The sequence below is a fragment of the Colletotrichum jinshuiense genome, chromosome 3 (assembly GCF_051148585.1).
Source record: "Colletotrichum jinshuiense chromosome 3, complete sequence".
Taxonomy (NCBI): Eukaryota; Fungi; Ascomycota; class Sordariomycetes; order Glomerellales; family Glomerellaceae; genus Colletotrichum; species Colletotrichum jinshuiense.
In genome coordinates this window covers 2,123,324-2,142,138 of record NC_139310.1, presented here as the reverse complement: position 1 = coordinate 2,142,138, position 18,815 = coordinate 2,123,324, and the positions used below count along the sequence as shown (strand labels likewise).

The 18,815-nt window shown below is 56.0% G+C and overlaps 3 protein-coding genes across 3 annotated transcripts; 1 reads left to right on the top strand and 2 right to left on the bottom strand.

The window, feature by feature from the left end:
* Positions 1-739: 739 nt before the first annotated feature.
* EsH8_III_000595 (60S ribosomal uL4 domain-containing protein) lies at positions 740-2,111 on the top strand (the record flags this gene model as incomplete). Its single annotated transcript, XM_083262320.1, has 3 exons — positions 740-944; positions 1,180-1,330; positions 1,412-2,111. The coding sequence occupies 3 exons, from the start codon at positions 740-742 to the stop codon at positions 2,109-2,111; spliced, it is 1,056 nt and encodes a 351-aa protein (XP_083122807.1).
* A 482-nt stretch (positions 2,112-2,593) lies between these two features.
* EsH8_III_000594 (pyridoxal phosphate-dependent transferase) lies at positions 2,594-5,027 on the bottom strand (the record flags this gene model as incomplete). The annotated part of the gene is made up of 4 exons (XM_083262319.1): positions 2,594-3,326; positions 3,414-3,773; positions 3,897-4,536; positions 4,877-5,027. 4 exons carry the CDS (start codon positions 5,025-5,027, stop codon positions 2,594-2,596), a joined length of 1,884 nt encoding a protein of 627 aa, XP_083122806.1.
* Positions 5,028-6,010: 983 nt separating this feature from the next.
* EsH8_III_000593 (histone acetyltransferase TRA1) lies at positions 6,011-17,795 on the bottom strand (the record flags this gene model as incomplete). The annotated part of the gene is made up of 4 exons (XM_083262318.1): positions 6,011-6,697; positions 6,752-17,416; positions 17,467-17,624; positions 17,741-17,795. The coding sequence occupies 4 exons, from the start codon at positions 17,793-17,795 to the stop codon at positions 6,011-6,013; spliced, it is 11,565 nt and encodes a 3,854-aa protein (XP_083122805.1).
* Positions 17,796-18,815: the final 1,020 nt, after the last annotated feature.

Here is an 18,815-nt window from a genome sequence, read left to right as displayed (position 1 = left end):
TTACTTCAGCTTCTCTTTCTTTCTGTTCTCCATCTTACTCGGCCGTACTTTTTGTGTGGTGAGGTTCTCCGCGAATTATAGACATTCGGTTTGCTGGTGCAGGTGTCGGTGGAATTGGCTCGAAACAACGAGCGAGTGATATGTCTGGCCACAAGCAAGAGAGGTCGATATTCCTACCCGGCTGTTATGCACCTCTGCAGAGACGTAAATCAAGACAAAGGCAAAGTATGCCATGGTGCCTCTCAGCGAGTTGAGAGACACAGTCAACTAACCATCCCAGGCGATTTTGGACTTAGCTTTACAACAGCAGCAGCTCTAACAGCTGGAGGTCTCGAAGAAATGAGTTGCGGGGTCCAAAGTGGACACAGCTCTCTGCACTGTGTCGCAGTGGGTTTTGTCGACACAGTGACCCATCAGAGCACGTGACTTAGACTCAGCTCGGGCTAGCTTCGCTAACAGAGTACGTACCTTAGGGTCTCCGCCCACCAAACCGCTCGAAAAAAAATCACAGGTGAAATTTATCGCGAAACCAGAAAGTGCCAAACTTCAACCCCGTCACTAACCCAGCAGCACTGAAGCCCACCGTTGACCCAGGTACGTCGGAATTTTCCCTTCTCCCCTTGTCTCGAAATTCTCTCCATCTCCAGCAAGGCGTCCCGGCAATTTCACTTCTCTTTTTTCTCTTCTTCTTCTCAGCGACTAATCCTCCTTCGTCTTCAGGGTCAATCAACGATCAAAAATGGCTTCGAGACCTACCGTCACCATCATCGGCAAGGATGGCAAGTCCTCCGGCAACACTCACACCCTGCCGGCTGTCTTCCTGAGCCCTATCCGTCCCGATATCGTCCAGGAGGTTCACAAGGGCATGGCCAAGAACAAGCGCCAGCCCTACTCCGTCAGCGAGAAGGCCGGTCACCAGACCTCTGCTGAGTCTTGGGGAACTGGTTAGTCGTCACCTCCGCGGCGTGAAGAGTTTTCAAGAGGAGCAGGGTCGATCCAATGCGGGAAACGGAAGCGAGGGACCTCGGGCAGAATCTGAAAGGGAGTCTCGACAAACTGCTGGAAAGACGATGCCGAGGGAACGAGCGGAAGATTTTTTGCAGGATCGGCCTGCGACTGCTGGAGGCGTACCGCCAAGCACACGGAAGGGGAACAATTGAGCTGACAGAAGCATGACAGGTCGTGCTGTTGCCCGTATCCCCCGTGTCTCCGGTGGTGGTACTCACCGTGCCGGTCAGGCCGCCTTCGGTAACATGTGCCGTTCCGGTCGCATGTTCGCTCCCACCAAGACGTGGCGCAAGTGGCACGTCAAGGTCAACCAGGGCCAGAAGTGAGTTTTTTTTCCTCTACCCCACCGCGGGGGAAATCCTGCGCTTGCAAGGACGACGACTCCTAACACTTCACCATCTAGGCGTTACGCTACTGCCTCTGCCATCGCCGCCTCCGGCGTTGCCCCCCTCCTCCTGGCCCGTGGTCACCAGGTCTCCAACGTCCCCGAGGTTCCCCTCGTCGTTGACTCTGCCCTGTTCGAGAACGCCGCCGTTGCCCGCACTGCCGCTGCTGTCTCTCTCCTGAAGACCGTCGGTGCCTCCGACGACGTCGAGAAGGTTAAGGGCTCCAAGAAGCTCCGCGCCGGTAAGGGTAAGCTCCGTGGCCGCCGCTTCCGCCAGCGCCGCGGTCCCTTGGTCATCTACGACCCCGAGGTCGACGGCAAGGAGCTCGTCACCGCTTTCCGCAACGTCCCCGGTGTCGAGACCTCCCCCGTCACCGCCCTCAACCTCCTCCAGCTTGCCCCCGGTGGCCACCTCGGACGTTTCATCGTCTGGACCTCCGCCGCCTTCAAGTCCCTGGACACCATCTACGGCAGCACCACCCAGCCCTCTGCCCTCAAGAAGGACTACCTTCTGCCGTCCAACATCGTCTCCCAGAGCGACCTGAGCCGTCTCATCAACAGCTCCGAAACCCAGTCCGCCCTGAACGAGCCCAAGGGCTACGCTCTGACCCGCCGCTCCGCGGTCCAGAAGAAGAACCCTCTGCGCAACAAGCAGGTCATGCTCCGCCTGAACCCCTACGCCTCGGTATTCGCCAAGGAGGCTGCCCAGAAGAAATAAGATGTTTTTTCTCTGGACGGGTGTCTGACGACGGGTGTGGTGGAACGAAGGTTTCTGAAACGGGACGGGGCTACATTTTAGCATGGTTTGTGCTTGAGGCGTAATGGCAACTAGGAAATGTTGACCTCAATTCATCAATGGACAAATGATTCCCTTGAAAACAAAATAGGCTTGGTGTTGGTCTGGTCCTGGACCGCGACGACTCGATTCCACGTGATCATGACTTTTTTCTTGTGTTGTTTCTGTACTTCTCTCGGTTCAACGTAGTGACTGTTAAGGTAGCTACAAAAAGTTTTCTTCAAACATCTTGTCGTATCTTGCTATATGTAGGGTGAGGCCATGTTCCTGTTGTGTATATGTGTGTGTATATGTGTATGTGGCCTACCAGCCAGCCACTCCCCTTCCAAACTTGTTTTCAATCTAAGTGACATGAATGCCTCGGCTCATCAAATTTCGTTACCCCTCCTGTGGCTCACCTTCCCTTAACACCCCATGAACGTGCCCAGGTTGCCAAACCCCTCGAGGGCCTCGTCTTCCTGGGGCGGGGTAAAGTCGCCAAGCAGGTCCTCGATCTCCTCGACCTTCTTGATCTTCCAGAACCGCTGGATCGCCTCGGCCAGCTTCTGCGAGCACAGGTCGACGTTCTCCTCGGTCTCGGCCGCGAAGCAGATGCGGAAGTAGGACCAGCCCCGCTCGGCGCGGATGGCGGGCGTCGCGCTGAAGATGAGGCCGGGGCTGACGAGCACGCGGTACGGCTTGTGCGTGGCGAAGAACAGGAGGGCCGTCGACAGCGTCTCGCCGTCGAGCAGCGGGATCCGCTTGCCGCCCGTCGCCCGCCACAGCGGGTGCGTCTCGAGCCGCAGCTTCAGCCAGATGAACATGCCGCCGCGCGGCCAGTCGAACTCGTACAGCGGCGTCTTGCTGACGACGCCCCAGTCGGCGTCCTCGGCGCTGCGCGGCGTCGACTGCTTCAGCTGGAAGGAGCCCTCGTCGAGGATGGTGCTCATGCGGCTCATGCGCCGCTCGTAGACGCCGCGGAGGCCCTCGAGCCAGCGCACCCAGCCGTCCACCTGCCAGCCCTCGAAGGTCTGCTTCTGCCGCGTCGTGAGGGCCGCGAAGGCCGACCTGACGGCGGGCGGCTGCTCGCCCAGGATCAGCTCGGCGACCGTGGACTGCACAAAGCCCGAGGGCTGCTGAGTGGTAACCTCGGTGATTCTACAGACATGTCAGCTTTGTACAGGAACCAAGACACCGCAAACTGCTGGGTTGTAAGGGGAGCCTGCTAAAATAGAGCAAACATACCTCAACAAGCGCTCAATGATGGCCGGCTGCGCCGTGATCCAGCCCAACCGGCATCCCGGCGCGATCGTCTTGGAAAAGGTGTCGAGGCGGATGACTCTGCCGTCCGTGTCGACGCTGAGGAACGACGGCGTCAACGAGTCGAGGAACTTGAACCCCGACGACTTGGCGGGCTTGTAAGCCGGGGGGCTCGGGGGGACCTCCAGCCCCCGGGACTTGGCCTCCGCCGCGACGGCGGACGGGTACTGCAGGTACCAGTACGGGTCGTCCTCGACGATGACAACGTCGTACTTGCTGCAGATGGCGTAGAGCTCCTTGCGGCGCTCGACAGAGAGGATGCCGCTGGTGGGGTTGTGGCCCATACTGCATCGCGCACGTGTTAGCCATGTTATGCCGCTCGTGTCTCACTAAGAGCTAAGCGACAACCCCCCCTTCCAAACCTTCCAGAAGGGGTAATAAAATAAAATAAAATAAAAAGAAACTCACGTCACGGTGTACAGGAAATGCGGCCTGCGCCCATTCTTCTCATCCCAACCGGCCAGCACCTCCTCCAGTCCGCCGGGGCCGTTGCCGATCATGCCGCCCTTGTCCATCTCGACGGGCACGACCTGCACGCCGCGCGGCAGCACCTGCGAGAGGACCTGGCTGTACACGAAGACCTCGCACAGCATGCCCGGCCGCTCGCGGGCGTCGTTCCGGGCGGGGCTCCACGGGTTCGTCAGCAGCTCGAGCGCCTTGGAGAAGCCGTCGGTCGCGCCGCAGCTGAGGATCACCTCGGGCCCGCCCAGGTACGGCACGTCCGGGTGCAGGTGCTCCCGCGTGAACTGCCTTATGAACGACCGCAGGGGCGGGTACCCCTCGGCCGTGCCGTACTGCAGCGCGGTGGCGACGTCGATGCGCCGGAGCGGGTCGCGGTCATCGTCGGTCCCGGGGACGGTGACGTGCCGCGCCGCCTTGACGTCCTTTTCCTTGTCCTTTCCCGTGGTGCCTCGGATCGGCAGCGTGGTGGTAGCGCCGGCGGTAGCGGCGGTGCCCTCATCAGGGATCGGGGACGGCTCCCATCGCTCGGGCTTCGCCGTCTGCGCCTCCAGGGTGTCGAACGGGAACAGGCTCGAATGAGGAAGGCCTAATTGTGGGCGAAGCAGGGTGCGGCGGTCAGCGACTCATGTTCATACGTATTTTTTTTTTTCTTTTTGGGCGAGCGTGCCCCCGGTGGCCGCCGAGATCGGGATTGCGAATGCCATTGGGGCTTTGACGCGCAAAGGTGCAACGCTGAGCGCGAAGCACGCAACCCAAGGTGTGTATTACGGCACGGATTGCGGCATCCTCCCCCGCGTGGCGGGGAGAGACCGGTCCCCCGAATTGATTGACGCCGTGCAACCACCAGTAACAAAGGCAACAAGCAAAAAAAGTTGCCGTATCGACAGGAATACGGGGGAATGGGAGGGCGAACGCGAGAAACTCACCTCCGGCCAGGTTTCCAATACCCGGAATCTCGAAATACTTGTAGTACTCCTTCATCTTGCTGGGCAACCGCCTCTTGGTGGTCTCGGAGAAGTGGTGCTCCAGGTTGAGAGGCGGTTTCTTGGCCGACTGGTCCATCGCGGCGGCGGACATGGTGATAGCGATAGAGGTAGGAATGTGCGTCTTGGTGATGGTGGTTGTGGTTGTGGTTGTGTTTGTGGTTCTGTCGCGTGCCTCCCGGGAAGCAAGTAAGTGAGCTTGGCTGTGTGTGTGAGACTCAGCAGTAAGAATCCACGAAACAAATCACCACCGACGGTTCAACGGCGCGGGGGGGGAAGATCCAAGAGATAAGGAGAGTTGAGAGGGAGGAAAAAGATACCAATGATAGAGTGACAACCCCAGGTCCCCGGCTCCTCACCCCGGGATTACAAATCGTCATCGATCTTGCGTGTGCGAGCCCCGATAAGGAAGCTCAGGAGCTCGTTCGCGGGTTGATAAGAGGGCCCGTCTGCTAGGTCGGGCGCCCAGTCGCCGGCGTCCCCTCCGCGGTGAGTGCGCAGACAGGGGGGAGTAGGTTCTCTACTACCTATGGTACGCTACTTACTACATTGCTCCGTACGTACACACAAAGGGGAAAAAAATGTGGGATGGAGACCAAGCGAGTTCGGACTGTCACCGAATCCCTGGTGATGGAGTTGGGGCTTGCAGCTGAAGGGTCTTGGCAGGGTCAACCCCGGTTGAGCTGTCAAATCCCCCGGAGAGCCTATGTCGAAGGTTCATGTTCGTTCAAGCCATCATTTGACGCCAACAAAGTTTAAAACGCAAACATGACTTCCACCGAAAAAGAACTGAAGTAACAATCTGATTACCGCGAATTTATATCTCGCTTCAATATGGCTCTTGCTATGGAGAGCTCTGATGCTAGACGGCCGTACAAGTACAACAGGGAATCGTCATCTAAACCAGTCATTTTTCCTCCTCTCCCTCATACAAACAAAGACGGATGCCCAGCCTTTCGTCTCCTCGCATCCCTAAACGCCTTGCTGAAATCATGTACCGGATATCCCGTTTAGACACACAATACATCCACCGTCTCATTCTATCACCATTTCTGCATTCATAGTTCGTCCCCCCCCTTACAAGTATGGCATCCACAACGCATCGCACTGGGCCAAGTTCATGGGGTTAACAGCCTTGGCGACCAGGTCAATGACTGTCTGGTTCGCCGGCAGGTTGCCGACGGGACTCTGCGCCAGGCTGACGGCGCGCTTGACAACAGAGTCGCTGTTCACCTGCACGGACTCGCGGAGCTGGTTCTCCGTCATCTGGACCGTCCTGTGCGAGCTCGTGAACCAGAAGATCATCTCATCGCGCACGAAGAGAGTCAGGGCGTGCTCGAGCTCGTACTCGGGCTCCGTGAGGCATCGGGCGATGGCCATGAGAGCACAGCTGAAGATGCCCTCCGTCGCCAACGGTCCCATCAGCGTCTGGAGGTTGGGCGTGAGACGGAAGGGCACCGGCTCGGGGTTGTGGAAGAAGGGCTTCGCCGCGCTCATGTACGCCATGAGCTCCGAGCCCCAGATGTTGCCGGACCCACGGGCAATGTTGATCTTTTGAGGGTACCGGTTGTGCATGTAGAGAATGTACGTCATGAAGGTGAGTGACGCAAGCTGGTACGAGAATTGTCTGCGGAACAACCAAAACTCGGTAAAGTCGGGGAAGGCTCTCTGGAAGTAGTCGAGAGCCAAGTTCTGCGGCACCCATTTCTCCTGGATGGCGTGGAACACCTCAAGTCGCGCGGTCGCGCTCTGCTCAGCATGTTTCTGTGGCAAACCGTTAGTAAGCGATGTTTGTGGTTTTGTGACAAAGCCACTCACCGAGTTCTTGGTGTCAAGGGCGCCGCGTAGCTTCTCCATTGTGAACAGCACGGGATCGTCCTTGGACATGCCGTGGCGTCGGCAGTGATCCTCGTACACGCTCTGGAGGGTGATGTACGACGTATCCTCCTGTACAATACGGATGTGAGGCGCCAGAGGAACCATCAAGGGCAGGGTGAACTGGAGGTCTCGGCGACGACTCTCCTTCCTTCTGCCCAAAGTCTGATTCAGCTGTCTGAACAGCTGCAAGATGCGCTCCTCGCGGCGGCAGTGTCTTGCAGCGGGGTGCTGGACGGCCCACGAGTGAGTGCTTCCGTCATGGCCGCGCATCTGCAGACGGCGGTAGGAGGCGCTGATCGATCGAACCAGGTCAACATTGGGCAAGAAACGTTCTATGCGGATGAAGTCTTGGTTCTTGTCCTTATGCTGCAAGTATTGGCCGGGGACTTCAACGTCGTCGAACCGCTGGTAACGGAACTCCGACAGATGAGGTGAGAACGCCTCGAGTGAAACTCGCGTGGTCCGGCGATCCAGCTTCTCCTCAAACTTGTTGCGCCAACGCCTTAACTTGTGAATGTACTCGTACATTGTCGGCTTGACATTCACAAAGTCGGCTTCGAACGACTTCTTGATGTGAGCGGGAAGGATCGTTTCGGCGAAGCGAGTGATGTTGGTCTCGGTCGCGGAGGGGAGCTTGACATCCTTGGCAAAGGAAGAAGGCATGCGGCTGACATACGCCAGCGCGTCATTGAGCAAAGCAACGATGAGTCGGTACGCGTCCTCATCGGGCGGGCACTTGAAGTGCTTCTGGATCTGGTCCACCATCGTCTCCATCGACAGCGCAAGCAGCGGGAAGGCGGTCTTCAGAGCACTCATAATCTCCTCGGTAAGCTCCCATGGCGGCTTCTTCTGACCGGCGCCCGACTGGTCCCCGCCGGCAGCGGCGGCAGCGCCGTTGGCCTGGGGAGGGGCAGGAGTGCCGTTGGCTTCGTTGCCCTCTGTCTTAACGGAGGCATTCGCGTCGCCGCCAGCAGCAGTGCCAGGTCTGGAGGCAGCGCCATCCGGCTTGGCAGTGCCATCTTGCTTGAGTTGCTGCGGCGATGCACTAGGCTTGCCATTCGACACGGTCGATTGAGCGCGCTGGCGCGCCTTCTCCTTGGCCTCCTGGTTCTTCTTGATGACCAACATGTCTTCTCTGTTGGTTCGCAGCTGGAAATACAAGGCTTGAGGGTACGATCTGGCGATCTTAACTAGAACCTGATGGACCCGAGGTGCCTCCTTGTGGCCGAGGCCGGTAAGGAGCTGAGGAATGTATGTGATCCAGTACCAAACAGGCGTTTCACCCTTGAAGTCATCGAAGCCAGCAGCGATGGATCCGTTGGCGTCGTCAAGGCTGAGCAACCACAAGATGCGAGCAATGAGTTTGCGCGATTTGGCGTTCTTGTAGCTACCGGCGGCTTGGAGGTACGAAGTGAGTGCCTGGCGGGCAGAGTTAATGTCCGACGGGTCCTCCTTGTACTTGCGTTCGTTGAAGTAGCCCCATTCAGCCCAGGCCTTGGCGGCGGTGATATCGAAGTACAAGGCCGTGCCGTAGGCAGAGTCCGCTTCCTCCTTCTGCTTGAGCTTCTCGAGGAACATACCCTTCAACGTGTAGAACTCGGCCTTCTGCGGCGGGTTGAAGTAGTTGAGGTTTGTATTGTTGATAACATCCAAACCACTTGTGAGTTCCTCTGGATTCTCGTAGTGACACTTGGCTTGCTCTCGCAGTTTGAGGAACGCTTCCTGAATCTCTATATTCGGCAAGGTGTAGATTCTGCTCAATTGCGTGATGCAGACCTCCGGCAGGCTGTGCTTGCGAGCAACATGCGCGAAGCGGTTGATGATCCAAGCAGTCTCGTGATATCCACGGTAAGCAAAGGATGCGCCGCTGGCATTTTGTCCGCCACCTTGAGGGAGCAGCTGGAGATAAGTCTGGTTGATAAGGCCGAAGATGTGTTGGCGCCAAGTGACCAAGTCTTGCCAAGCAGTGATGTCGTCCCAGACGTTGGGCAGGCGGTCGCGCCAGGCACCAAGGAGCAGCTTAAGCTCTCCGGATTTGACGTCGAGGTTGGACTGGTTGGTGCTCGCAAGACTGTTGCAGATAACGCTGGCGTCGTGCAGCTCGACCAACTGCTGGAAGTTTTGGAGAAGGGGGATGTGCGCCTTTGTCAGCTGCTTCGGCAGCTGGTGCCACTTCCTGATGGAGAGCTGGATGGCCTCGTCGCAGGACTTGGCAAAGTCCTGCGGCGTTTCCTGCTTGTTGTAGAACTTGAGAAGCGACATGAAAGCTTGGAAGAAGGCACGACGGGGCGTCGGGGCATCCATCACACCCTTGATAAGGTTGTCCAATGCCTCGCGATGCTCCTGTGTCTGCCACATCTCGGTGTTGTTTCTCCAAGCGCACTCAAGGAGCAAGTCCTGGAAGTTCTCGTGCTTGGCGAAGTCTTGGAGAATCTCCCACTGCTGCAGCTTCTGCGCGCACAAAACCCAATGGTCTTCCCAGAGAACATACTCGCCTTGGGAGAAGGGAATGACGCCGGTTCGAGCTTTTATCTGAGCGGCTTCGTACATCTTCTGGGCCTTGTCCCACATGCCGTTTTGCTCGTAGGACAGTGCGGCGTTTGTCTCCACAAACTGGCATCGTCTGCGCCATGTGCCGTAAAACAGGTCGTCCTCTTGCAGTGAAGCATACAGCTCGACAAGTGCATCGAGGTTACTTTCCCGAACGACGGCCGACTCGATCTCAGGCTTGATAGCTGCGTTCTCAAGCTGTACGAGCGCGGTGTACCACGCATCGTAAGTCTTGGCCTCGTATTTGAGAACATGCGGCGGGATCTTGCAGTCAGGCCAGGCTTTGGCCGCGCCTTCAAGCAGGGACTGGACCACATTCGGTCGCTTGTCGATCTGGCGGCTGTGATAGTCCTTCGTCAAAAGCGCGACCATGCCGCGCTCGAGGTCGGTGCGCTCCTCCTTCATCGTCGCAGACCAGTAGATGGGGAACAGGGCAATCCACAGCTGGTGGGCCAACGTAGAGTCGACATGCTGAAGTTGTATCAGAGGCTCAATGAGATCCCGAACCTTGATATCGCCAAGCTCGCTCATGAAACGTCGGTGGGTAGCCATCAAGGCGTCGAACTTGTCGTCCGACATGTTGGCAGGCTCTCTGGTGTCCTTGGCGTGGATTGAGAAGAGTTGGGTGATTGGCAGCGTCTTGTAGTCTTCATGATGCAACTGGACAGTGCTGTTCAACTCAACCGCGCCAAGAAGAAGTTGCGATGCTTGAGCCAGCCAGTAGCTGTCAGCCAGCGTGTCCCAATTCTGAGAGGTGAGGACGTAGGCAAGGCGAGCGCTGGCAGTCTTTGAAAGACTTTTATCGAAAATTGCCATGAACCGGTTGCGCATGTCGACATCCTGAGCGCGCGTGCCGATCAGGAAAGCATGTTCCATGCGGACAGTCAACTCAGTCCGGGTGATCTTGGGGTCCTCGTAGATGCGGATGACCAGCTCCAGGAATTTGGTCAGCATGGTTGAGTCTTGACGATGCTCGAAGGACAGCATCTTGTGAAGCACAGCAGTCTTTTCCTTGAGAGTGGGCCATGTTCCTTCAGACCTGAAGACCCAGCCTTCCACCATGTTGAGGATCTCCTCGCAGAGCGGGGTGTGCATTGACTTCTCGACAAGCGTCGCCAGAACACTGAGGAACGGCCTTCGGTTATCGCCTAAGACCTCCATTCGCAATGCAACGACCTGGATAGCCTTGAGCATAAGAGCTGTTGAAATCTCGAGGTCGTAGGCGGACATCTCCCCAGTTGGCGTGTTAGGGTCTTGAGCGCGCGGGGTCATCCCAGCTTGGTGGTTAGCGATAGCTGTGTAATGCTGTACATGCTCTCGAGCCAGTTTGCTCTGAAGAGCCTTCATCAAGACAGGGATGTGCTGGTCGATGACAGACGGTTTGCGGTTACCCAACGACCACAAGATGTTGACTCCGGATCCGTAGTTGCCAGCCGCCATGGCCTCGCCAGCGATTGTTGACAAGGATTGAATGATTTCGGCATTTTGGGACTCGGATTCGCCCTCGGCGTCGGCATCCTCCATTGGGATATCCTCCGGAATGGCGTCAAGGACTCTTTGAATGATTGCCTTGAGGTCACGGTCGTCGTCGTATTTCTTGTCCGAAAGGTGCAGGCAATCCTGCAGCTCCGGGTTTTCGCTCTTCAAGCACTTGTCCAGGACCTTCTGAATATTTGGCATGCTCTTTTGAATCCAGTCATCCGACTTGAAGTTCACTATGATGCGAACAACCTGAAGAGTGTTGATAATGTTCGTGATGAACTTCTCGTCAAACTTCTCCTTGTCGGCTGGATCCGCAGAGAGTATGTTCTGCGTCTTGTCGCTGGCCAGAACCACATCGGTGACGTTGGGGAAAAGATCAACATCCAGATCGCCCCAGTACTGGGGTTGGATAAGATTGTAGAACAGGCTCATGGCCTTCTTGCACAGCTCGGTGGATGTGGATGGCATAGCTGGGCCGTTGGTGGAAACGGAATCCTTCGCTCGGGTGGAAGGGAGTTGGTATCGCTCATTGAGCTGAGCAATAAACTCGACAAGATATTTAATCATCTTTGTTCGACCGATTGCCGGGATGATATACTCTGCCCGCTCCGGGTTTTGTCTAGCGGCGGGAGGTGATGACATGGGCTGATCACTGTCCAGCTTTCGCTTCTTGGAGGTCGGCGATTCAGTCATGGAGCGAGACACGGCATTGCCCTTGCCATCAACACGCCGTTGTTCCCAGAGCCAGATCAGCCACATCATGTTGAGAGCCAGCTTCTTTGACTCGTTGGAAGGGTTAGGCGGCGCAGCAACCTTCCTCAAGGACGAGATGATGAGCATAGCGTATTTGTCCCTTGACTCGTAGAACAGGTCCGGGTGTCTGACCAAGAAATGGAAGATGCTGGTCATCTGTTGCACATTCTGACCCTCGTCGGCGAGGATCTTCCTCGGCGCCAACGCCCATCCAGCGTTGCGGTCGTTAGGTTGCGTGCCCAACCGCTTCGGCAGGACGGGGGCCACCAGCTCCAGAGCTTGAGTGACCAAAGCCCGACCCTCATTCTGGTTGGTTCTCAACAGCGACAGGTACACCTGCGTTACTATCTTCACAGGCGTCTCGTAGAGGGCGATGAAATATGCAATCACAACATAAGCGGCGTGCTTGTTGATGACATCATCCAGTCGAATGAAGGTCCAGCAACTCTTAATGATGTCTTTCCTGGCTTCCTGGAAAATCACGGAGTGGTATTTCACCAGCATAGCCGACAACTGGAGGACCTCAAACTTGGTGTGGTCAATACCAGGCTGTGTAATGTCGTCGTCATGCTGACTGGTATCTTGGTGCGTCTTCCAAATCTTGGCCGTGACGGCATCGATGATGGTCTTGTCCATGAAGCGGCCCTTGGTCAGTGGCGGCTGGTTCCAGTGTCGTTGAACATCCATGGCAACAATCGGGTTGACAATGTAATGCAACAAGAAGCACTTCATCTTTTGGGAAACATTCTTTGAGGGGTAGGCGTCAAGGCATCTGAGGACAGTTGCCTTCCAAAACTCGGGCGAGTCGTTGCTGATGATGTTCTTGTAGATGTAGGCAATCAAGGGCTGCGAGGCGCGGAAGTCATCCGTCGTGACCGAGTCCACCAGGCTGAAGAGGGACTCGAGATCTTTGGGGTTCCGCTCCAAAGACTTGATGAAGATTGACATCAACTGGTCCGACGCTTGGCATGCCGGCAGTCTCAGGGTGGGCGCCAGGGTGTGGGCTCGCATTTGCTTTTCCAACTCCTTGCCGACTTGCTTCAGCCAGTTCATGTGCTCCTTCTTGTCGAGCCACGAATCCGTTCCGGGTGACACAATGAGGGAGTGCAGAATGTGGATAGCATTAACCACGGTAACGAATTTGGTCTCCTTGTTCTGAGAGATTGTGTTGTTGCAGAAATCAATCAGAGCCTGAACATTGGAAGACACTGCTTCCCGAAGAGGAGCGCTCTCTGGGTGGCGGATGACTTGGGAAAGGAAGCGTCCATATTTGAGATCCTCGAGCTTGGGCAGGAGGAAATTCCAGACCTCATTAGGGTACCGGTTGATGAACTTGTACAAGGGCGCGCGGAAGGGGCTTTCGTGAGTCCGACGAAGCTTTTCCTCGAGCTCCAACGCCAGATCAATGAGTCTCTGCTTGAAGCCCTCTGCCTGTGGAGGCAGAAGATGGAAGATATTGAAGACTGCTGCGACGACCTTCATCTGGGGATGTTGCTCGAAGAAGGTGAAGGAGAGCTGCTGGAGAACGTTAGGATCCGCGAGGACCTTCACGTGGTCGAGCAGACGCGCTCCAATCTCAACCTTGAAGTAGGTGGTGAGCAGCTTCAAGAGACGACCCAGGTTGTCGAGGCCATGTGTAGTAAGCTTCTTTGGATCTTGAAGACTGGCAAGTACCGGTCTAAGACCTCCCTGGAGCAGATCCTTCGGAAGCTTCTGATGGGCCTCGAGTGTGTTCTTGAGAGCACTGTTCGCCGCGTCGATGGTGGCCTTTGAGTCCGAGTACAGGCACTTGAAAAACACCGAGACGATCTTGGATCTTGTCGGGTTGCTACCTTGCTTGAGCGGAGCGAACTCCTCGAAGCTAGTTGCGGTGCTAAGGATATTGATACATGCAACACGAAGGTTGACGATGTACTCGTGCGTCCTGAATTCTCCCGGCTTGTTAGCCAGAGATTCGTCGCTAGCATCGGCCAAAGCCAAAGACTCCATGAGCAGTCTGGTCAGGTTGTCATCGAATGTGACCCATTCCTTCCTCAATGTCATGTGGTACGTCATCGCATCGATGTAGCCGATCTGGATGGGGAACGGCAATGCGCGAAGAGGCTTAGAGTAGATGGGCTGGAGGAACCGTTCCTTATAGGGTTCAATCAACTCCCACACGGCGCAGTTGGCCGCCTTGGCGATTAGTTCCAGAGATCGCTTAGCAGTCTCGCGAACGTGGCGGTTCATGTGTGCCAGTTCCGTGTTGAACTGCATGCAGATCTGGGCGAGGCGAGACCTCTGTTGCGGCGGCTGGGCCGGGTTTTGAGGCGGCAGGGCATCCTCCTTCTTGATGTTCTTCGTGATCCTCTGCAACAAAGTCTCCAGGGTGACCTGAGCAGATCTCCTAGTCTTCTCGGGAAGGTCCTGGGGCATGTCCTTGATGACGTACATGAGCGAACGGATAAATTCTATTTGCTTGCTCGTGACCCATTGATCGCCCAAGTCCAGCTCGGTCAGGAGGAAGTTGATGCCAAGAGAGCCACCAGTCTTGGTGAACCACTCCTCTTCGTAGCAGCCATGGCAGAAAGTCGCACTCAGGTTACCGAAGAAAGGCAATCTGGCAACGCTCTGCTCTGATCCGAAGATTGTGGCGGCAGAGTCGTACACCTCACGGATCGCACGCTGCGCAGATTCCCGCACTTCTGGATGGTCCGAGGCCAACGATTCCACAATGGCATCGGAGAGCACCCGGGTATCAATGAAGAGTGGGCCCTCTCCGGCATTGGGGTCGAACGGGCTGTAGGCTCGCTTGACGTCGACCAGAGCTCGGCCGACTTCGATAATTGTGAAGTGCTTGCAGATGTTCATGAGGAACGCATTCGCTTCTTCCTTGAACTCAGGCAAAGACTCGGCAAACATGACTGCCTTGAGCAAGCGCCGAACGTAGTCGTCCTGCTCGTCCTTCTTGGGAATGGACCGGTCTTTGTCAGAGGTCTCGAATGCAGAGAAATCGAAGTCGATCTTTCTGTTGATGAGGTCCTGGGCCTGGAGACGCAGAAGTCTGGGTAGGTCGTCGGGCAGGTTCTCGAAACCGATTCTCAATTTGAGCTGCGACTTGATGAAATGGAAGGACTGCTTCTTGTAGTAACCGTCGTACTGACGAGACTGGTTGCCCTTGTTGCCCTTTGGCTGCTCCATCAGCTTTCTGATGGCCAGATCAATACCGGTCTCCGCAGGGAAGGCTCTGTCCTTTTTGGAGCCGATGAGACGAATGTCAAAGCTGGTCGGGTCGTCGGCGAAGTCCTTGTAGCTGAGAGGCTGCGCGTCGGTCATGAACTTTCGGTTCCGGCCTCCAAGCTTGCCCAGAATCCGCATCGTCGTGTGCGCGTGGAAGTGGCTGTACGGGTGGGGCTTGAGATGGTCGAACAGCGCCGTCATAAGCTCATCGATGACCGGGGCCATGATGGGATCCAAGTAGTCCGCAGTAAGGTTGTCGACGCAAAGCTCTAGTGTTCGCAGCCCTTGACCAACGAGATCAGTGCCAGCTCGCAATGCGACGACCAGTGGCCGCATCAGGAAACTGAGATGCGGCAGCAGATTGCTTAGTCGTGCAGGCACCGTCAAACACAGCTCCACGTAGAGATCCCGCTCAGCAGGCTTCCTTGCCGCCATGAGCAGGTTGTTGAGCACATCCAACAGCATTTCAAGTAGGGGCAGGATTTGCTTATAAAGATGCTCAAACTTGCCGCCGCCGATGCTCCTGAACAATGAGCGCAGGAGCAGGAAGTAGTTCATGGGCTCCTCTGCTTTTGTCGACAGCTCAATCGACTTGGTGACAATATCCACGACGTGGGGAAGCAACACCTGCTCGTTCTGGTTGGCGAAGAGAGTGACTGCCATGAAAGCCAACTTAAACAGCCTCAGCAAAATCGAAGACTTCTTCACATCCGCAGAGCCGACCTGGTCGATTCTCTCCATCAAGAAGCGCAGCAGCATACCGCAAAAGCTAGGTGAGGTAGCTTCGCTGGCGAGGAAGAACTGGGGAATGTGGAGCAGAGCGGTGTGCTCGAAGATCATGTCGTACAGATGGGGGATCTCTTGCTGGAAGACTTCATGGAAAGTCGCCGGGTCGATACAGTGGAAGACGGTAGCAAATGTCTCAAGAAGGTCCTTCTCTTCCTTACTACTGGATACCATGTAGAAATTGGCCATGTACTCGACAGGCGACATATACTGGGACTCGGTGGCCGGCTTCTCGATTTCGTAGTAGCGGAAAACATACGCGCCTTCCCTGAAGAGCTTCACGACAACATTGACCTCTTCGGCGGTGAAGCCATAGGCAACATCCTGCCAGTGTGCGGGGGCGTTTTGCACGTCAATGACGTTGTTAACGTTGCAAGTTCTCAACTGGTAAAAGGTGTTCTTGAGACCGTTCATCAGGTTCTTGAACAAGAACTTGTTGTCCATGACGGGATCCGCGCCTCGGTCCCTCGGGTTTGATGTCTTGATCGGCATGGCGGTGAAAATGTCGGTCTCGTCCCATTCGGGGGGGTGGTTCTTGTCCGCAAGGTAGCTATCCTGGGTTCCGTCAGCGGCTTGCTGGTTGTAGAGTTTCGAGAGCTTCACTGCATTGGGATATTGTCGATTCATGGCCACAAACTTGTCGCCAATAGCGTTGAGAATCATGATCAGGTAATGTCGCGCATCGACCTTGTTTGGCATCTTCGCAATGCACTCGGCCATGTTAAGGAGGAGCTTCGCGCTCATGGTCTGAAAGCTCGTCCCCGGGAAATTGTCCTGCAAGTTCTTGGTGTAGACTTCGACCGTCTTGCGAATTTGCTCGGGAGTAAGACTGTCACGGACGTGATGAATGAGATCGGCGAGCATACTATAGGCCAACGGTCTCATAGTCTCGTACACCGTCAGTCCATCACCGATCAATGTCTTTTCATCAAGGAGCTCGTCAATCTTCGGCAAGAAGATCTTGCGGAAGTTGAAGTTGATGATATGCCTAATGGCAACTAGCAGCTCTTTGCGTGCGCTTGACTTCTCTCGGGGGCAGTCCTGCAAGAGCCGTACTACGATCTCAGGAAGCGTCGGGAGGAAGTCGGTCAGTTGTTGCGAGTATTGGCGCAGCAGGTAAGCCAAGAAACTCATTGTCTTGACTTGAGCCGTGATGAACTCTCCGAATGCAGCACGGTTCTTGATCAACGGGCTCACACCCGTAAAGATCTGCCCCCTGGCCTTGGCATCGGCATGTGCCTGCTTCTGCGCGCTTGCCTGGAGGCACAGGAATCCCTTGATCAACGGGACAAATGCCTTGACGTTAGCGGCGACTGTGTTGCGGTAGACCTGGAAGACGGAGACCACAATGATTGGGCATTCCGAGAGGACCTTGAAGGACTGCATTCCCTTCAGCAGCAGTCGGTTCTGTTGTTGGGGGTCCGGGCCGAGATCTGTGACCGACGCAACTGGCGAGCCGGGCCGGGGAGACTGGAAGTTCGTCTGGGAGCTGCCTGGCGTTGATGGGGCGCCGGAGTTCGATGCAGTCGAAAGGGATGTGTTGTCCAACTGCTCGCGCACGACCTTCTCCATCTGCTCGAAAAGCTCCTGGATCAGGTTGAGGAAGGCCTGGACCTTGCCGCCCAGGACCTTGTGCTGATGCCGCATGACATCTGAGATGATCTTAACACACAGTGTCGCATTTTCCTCGTTGTCCGTCCGGACTAGTTGCATCAGCAGATCGACGACCTCCTCGGCGTAGGATTCGAAGGGCTCTGTCGGAGACGGCGTCGTCGGCAGTCGGTGGAGGACCTCGAGGATGCAGTTTCGCAGTTTCTACATCCATGTCAGCGGTGCATCACACTCGATGATGCGGGGCATCCTACCTGCTCCGGGGAGTTGCTCTGGAAGATGCATGGCCCTCTGAGAATGCTCAGGAAGATGGGTACCAATCGCTTCAGGAAGGGTGGGTATATAGGACCGGCCGTGTAATGATCTAAGCTGTCGCGCAAGGTAGTCGCCGCCTCTACCTTGACTCTAGCATCTGCACGAGACACATGTTAGCAAGGTCGTGACGGAAGTGATGCGCCTCCACCACAGCGGGGTCCGAATCGAGGAATCGCATCCGCAGGAGGGTGGGGAGGAGGGGGCGCTTCGTACCGGTGTCCGGGCTGCTGAGTCGCTTGACGACATCGTCAATTGTTGTGCCCGACATTGCGGCGTCAATGGCCCCTTGGGGACGCGTGTTTCGTTCCCATGCGTGGGCGGGGAGACTATCGTGGGTTGTATCGTGTCGCAGCGAGGCTGTGAGATGGCGACGAGCGCGCGCGCGGGAGCTGGAGGGGTATCTCGTGGATGGAGGAAGGAATTAAAAAAATCGCTGGTTATGAAAACAACAGGAAATACTCGAAAGTAGAGAGAGTTGCTCGCAGTTGAGTTCGTGGGTGCCTTGGTGTTTGGGATGCCCCAGTTCTTCCCAATCGCTCCAGATCGCGCGGCTTGTCTAAATGGGATTTTACGCTACAGGCTCGACGTGAACTTTCAAATTTCCCAAGCAGTCGCGAAGCTGGGGGGGAGCAGCCGCCAATTCATTTGACGCTAGGCAGTTGAAGAATATTGTTCCGGCGCTAAACTCCACTTGGAGCAAGAGCAGCAGGGGTGGCCAGCTATCGTAGCTCTTATCGTCCCGCCTCCACATCCAGGCTCCATTCGGAGGACAGCCGGTGGTTCGGAGGTGGGCCGGAACTGACTGCACCTCACTTATCGGTCACCTTTGTTCAGCCTCATTTGCTTTCATATATGATCTATTGCGTTTCTCAAAGATAATCTCACACGTGCTTCATCCTTTGAAGTCTTTTCAGTACATATTGCAGATAAAGAGTTGCCTAACGTTCTGTCACATTCTCCACCAGCTTGTTCTTTGACTAGAAGCATCGACGGTATCGACGGCATCGATAACTGGCCAGAGCCAGTAAGTGACAGTTTCCGTCCACCAGCACCTTGTCGCAGCATTGAAAGCCTGCAGCCTGGGCGAGGCTGTATCCCCCATCCCATCATGATATAAATATCGGGCAACCTTTTCAGAAATCCAGCAACTCACTCATACGCAACCACCGCAGAAACGCACATCTCAATCTACGCAAACCTACTCTCATACCACAGACCCGAGCGATAGCCAAGATGAGTGGACCGCACACTGCTTTTTTCTATGGTGAGTTTCCCCGTCAGGTGCCGA